Here is a 3,261-nt window from a genome sequence, read left to right as displayed (position 1 = left end):
AGAGCCGGCAGATAACACACAATCACACACAATCACACAATAAAGCACTCCACATACACTGGATGGATATGTTATCCATAACCATGCACCCCATGGGCTTACTATGCTGTTAAAATTATTAAGCCTTGACAGGTACAAAGAGGTTTTTGTAATCTGTCTGCACTTCCAACCGATTTTTTTGTCCAAGCAGAGTCCCTAAGACCCGTTCCCCACCCCCTCCCAGCTTATGTCCCCCCCCCCTCCTCCCCACCCCCATCCCTGTCCGCGTTCCCAGGCAAACGAGTTCAAGCACAGACCAGGAGGGCGAGGGGCGTGGGGGAACAGCGTGCTGGGCACACGGCCCAGCCACCAGGCACGCGGTGTCCCGGCTCTGCACCCGGCCCTCCCTCGTGCGGGGTGGCCCGGGGCTCACGGAGGCGGCTTCTGGGAACCGGGGCGAACGGCCGTGTGCACAGCCCCGTGCGCCGCGCGGCCGCGGGTGATGCAGCGCGGGACGTGTGCAGGCAGCGCCGGCGGGGCGGGCTTTTGCACTCGCCCCGGCTCCTTCCCGCTATAAAGGCGGCCCGCCGCGCCGCCCTGTACCACGCCTCTCCGAAGTGCCAGCTCCTTCCTCGGCCGCTGTCCCCGGACTCCAGCCACCGCTTCTTCTCGCTATGGATCCCAACTGCTCCTGCGCGGCGGGTAAAGAGATCCGGGCGGGGGCTGCGCGTCGCTTCAGAGCTAGAGAAGCAATCTCTGACGCCCTCTTCTCTTCCTGGCCACTTAGCTTCGGGGGTGCTAACTGCCCTTTCCCAAAGCTTTTTGGTGCACCTCTCTCTAGGTTGATCGAGGCACCCATCCCCCCCCCTCCCCGCTTATACCGATAAGGGGTCGGACTTCATGGCTGGGTCCCGGTTCCCAGGGGTTGGTTGTGGGAACTGAGACAGAAACCCGGGCAGCCCGCATGTATTCCCGCGTTCGAGTCCAGGGACAGTAATCATCGCTTGCCTTTACTCCTTGCAGGTGGCTCCTGCACGTGCGCCGGCTCCTGCAAATGCAAAGAGTGCAGATGCACCTCCTGCAAGAAGAGTGAGTGAAATCTTTGGTCCTACATCCCCTACCCACCCCTACTCTCTCTACCCCGAGGGGAGTTTGAACTGGACACCTGAAGCTCCTTCAGCTGGGGGAGGGAAGGTGCTGCCTCCACAGCGCGCCCTGTCCCGGACGACCTGAATCCTCTGTGCCCAGCGCTCATCGCTGCCTTCCCCTTCCCTGCCCCAGGCTGCTGCTCCTGCTGTCCCGCGGGCTGTGCCAAGTGTGCCCAGGGCTGCATCTGCAAAGGCGCATCGGACAAGTGCAGTTGCTGTGCCTGATGTGGGGGAGCCTGCGCCCGATGTAAATACAGCCACGTGTACACACTGCAGTGTTTTTTTGGTGCTTTTTGTTTTGGGTACAACCCTGACCCATTTGCTACATTCCTTGTTTCTTTTTTCTTTTTCCTATAAAATATGTGAATTATAAAAGTTGTCGACTTTATTTATTGCTGTTTTCCTTTGCGTGCCCACCGGGACTAGGGTGGGGAATTCGACGGGAATTGCAGAACCTGTTTTCTAAATACAAATGTTAATTCCCTAGAAACTGAGTGCCTTAAGGCAAGCCAGGTGACTTCACAGAGCTTCACCTTCTGTAAAATGGAAGGATATTATGCCAGAGGATATAAAGGCCCCGGGGCCCTCTGTTCTCATGGCAATTTTACTTTTTAAATGTCTATTCCCACTGTGGGGCCTGAACTCATGACCCAGAGGTCAGGAGTCACATGCTCTACAGAATGAGCCAGGCAGGTGCCCTGTCGATCCAGACTTTAATCATGCTCCAAGGTTTCTCTGCCCAACCTCAGTACCTCATGGATTCTAGGCTTGAAAATGACTACAGGAGGTAGTCACCTTCAAATGCTACCTAGGCCTTCTAAAAAAAACCTGTGGTAAAGACGATTTTTATTTCTATCCATCCCAAACTAAACCTTGGTAAAATATATTTCATGAAAATGCCATAGAACAATATAAAGCCCATGTTTTTAGATTGAGCACACATAATTTCAATGAATGCATGAAAAACAAGTAAAATAGAGATTTTAAAACGCCGCACATAGATGTTCACTGAAGGTGTTTCACTGAGCACGAGAGAGAACTCACAAATGCCCCAGTGCCATGGACCACTCACCTTGAGGAGCACTGTCATCCCTCCCCACAGGGCATTTGGCCTGCTCCCCGCCATTGTGCCACTGACGGGACACCCTGTACTCCTGAGAGTTCTCTGGTTTGACTTGGCTCTGGAACTTTGGAAGTTCCTCCCTAGGTCAGGCTGGAATCTGTCCCTCCAGAATCCAGTTGTCCTTGGCACCTTGAAACCAACACGGACTAGGGAACTGGGAAGTGGCCAGCCATTTCACAGCAAGAGGGAGGATACCCGAGAACTGGTCTCAGATGAAATACTTCATGGCTTCCTGTGCACGGTGATGGCCCATTCTGCGCTTTGGAGGGCATGGTGTTTATTAGGCAGGAGTAAGCCCTGAGTGACTTGTAATTAATGCCAACGGTTAGTCCCCCTGGCTATTTGTGGAGGGAACTGCTACTTGATGTTTGATCAAAGGGAAGAGGGAGTCACGGGGTCCGGAGTCAGGACGCTGCTTGCCGCTGCTTGCCGGCAGGTGCCTGGTGTGAAAAGAGGATTTCAGAAGGCAGCGTGTGTCCAGGGCATGAGCTTTGGTGTCAGGCGGTCTGGGTTCACAACCAACTTTGCAACAAGTAGCTTGGACAAGCTGCTCATCCTCACTGAGCCTCCATTTCTTCCTTTGTAGAAAGCAGATTCTATATATGGGGATTAAATGAAAGGGTCCTGGCTCCTGGCCAGGGCTTAATAAACAGGGGTCATTATGTCCGACATTGGTGGAGACAGAATACTGTTGGATCCCAATAAGCTCTTGGGGAAAGGGTCATTAGTTAGAAAGCATTACTCTGGGTTGGAGGTTAAGGATGGGATTGGAAATTTGCTGACATGGTGCTAGGGGACTCGATCCAGGGACTCGATCCAGGGACTCGATCCAGGGACTCCAGGATGATCACGACCTGAGCCGAAGGCACTCGCTTAACCAACTGAGCCACCCAGGCGCCCTAAAATGAGAGTCTTATTCTAACATAGAAAATAGCCAGGGGCGCCTGGGTGGCTCAGTTGGTTAAGCGCTGCCTTCGGCTCAGGTCATATCATCCTGGACTCCCAGGATCG

At 53.8% G+C, this 3,261-nt stretch overlaps 1 protein-coding gene across 1 annotated transcript; it reads left to right on the top strand.

Annotated features, from left to right (window-relative positions):
• The first annotated feature begins 521 nt into the window (after positions 1-521).
• LOC113936020 (metallothionein-2) lies at positions 522-1,514 on the top strand. Its single transcript, XM_027618841.2, has 3 exons — positions 522-681; positions 1,003-1,068; positions 1,261-1,514. Exons 1-3 carry the CDS (start codon positions 654-656, stop codon positions 1,350-1,352), a joined length of 186 nt encoding a protein of 61 aa, XP_027474642.1. The 5' UTR covers positions 522-653; the 3' UTR covers positions 1,353-1,514.
• Positions 1,515-3,261: the final 1,747 nt, after the last annotated feature.

Source organism: Zalophus californianus, chromosome 17, assembly GCF_009762305.2.
Source record: "Zalophus californianus isolate mZalCal1 chromosome 17, mZalCal1.pri.v2, whole genome shotgun sequence".
Lineage (NCBI taxonomy): Eukaryota > Metazoa > Chordata > Mammalia > Carnivora > Otariidae > Zalophus > Zalophus californianus.
The sequence above is the reverse complement of the archived record's forward strand: the minus strand, read 5'-3'. Positions and strand labels throughout refer to the sequence as shown.

Coding starts and splice junctions, on each gene's coding strand:
- LOC113936020 (XM_027618841.2), top strand. CDS start 654: ATGGATCCCAACTGCTCCTGCGCGGCGG. Junction 682..1,002: donor CAACTGCTCCTGCGCGGCGG/GTAAAGAGATCC, acceptor TACTCCTTGCAG/GTGGCTCCTGCACGTGCGCC. Junction 1,069..1,260: donor ATGCACCTCCTGCAAGAAGA/GTGAGTGAAATC, acceptor TCCCTGCCCCAG/GCTGCTGCTCCTGCTGTCCC.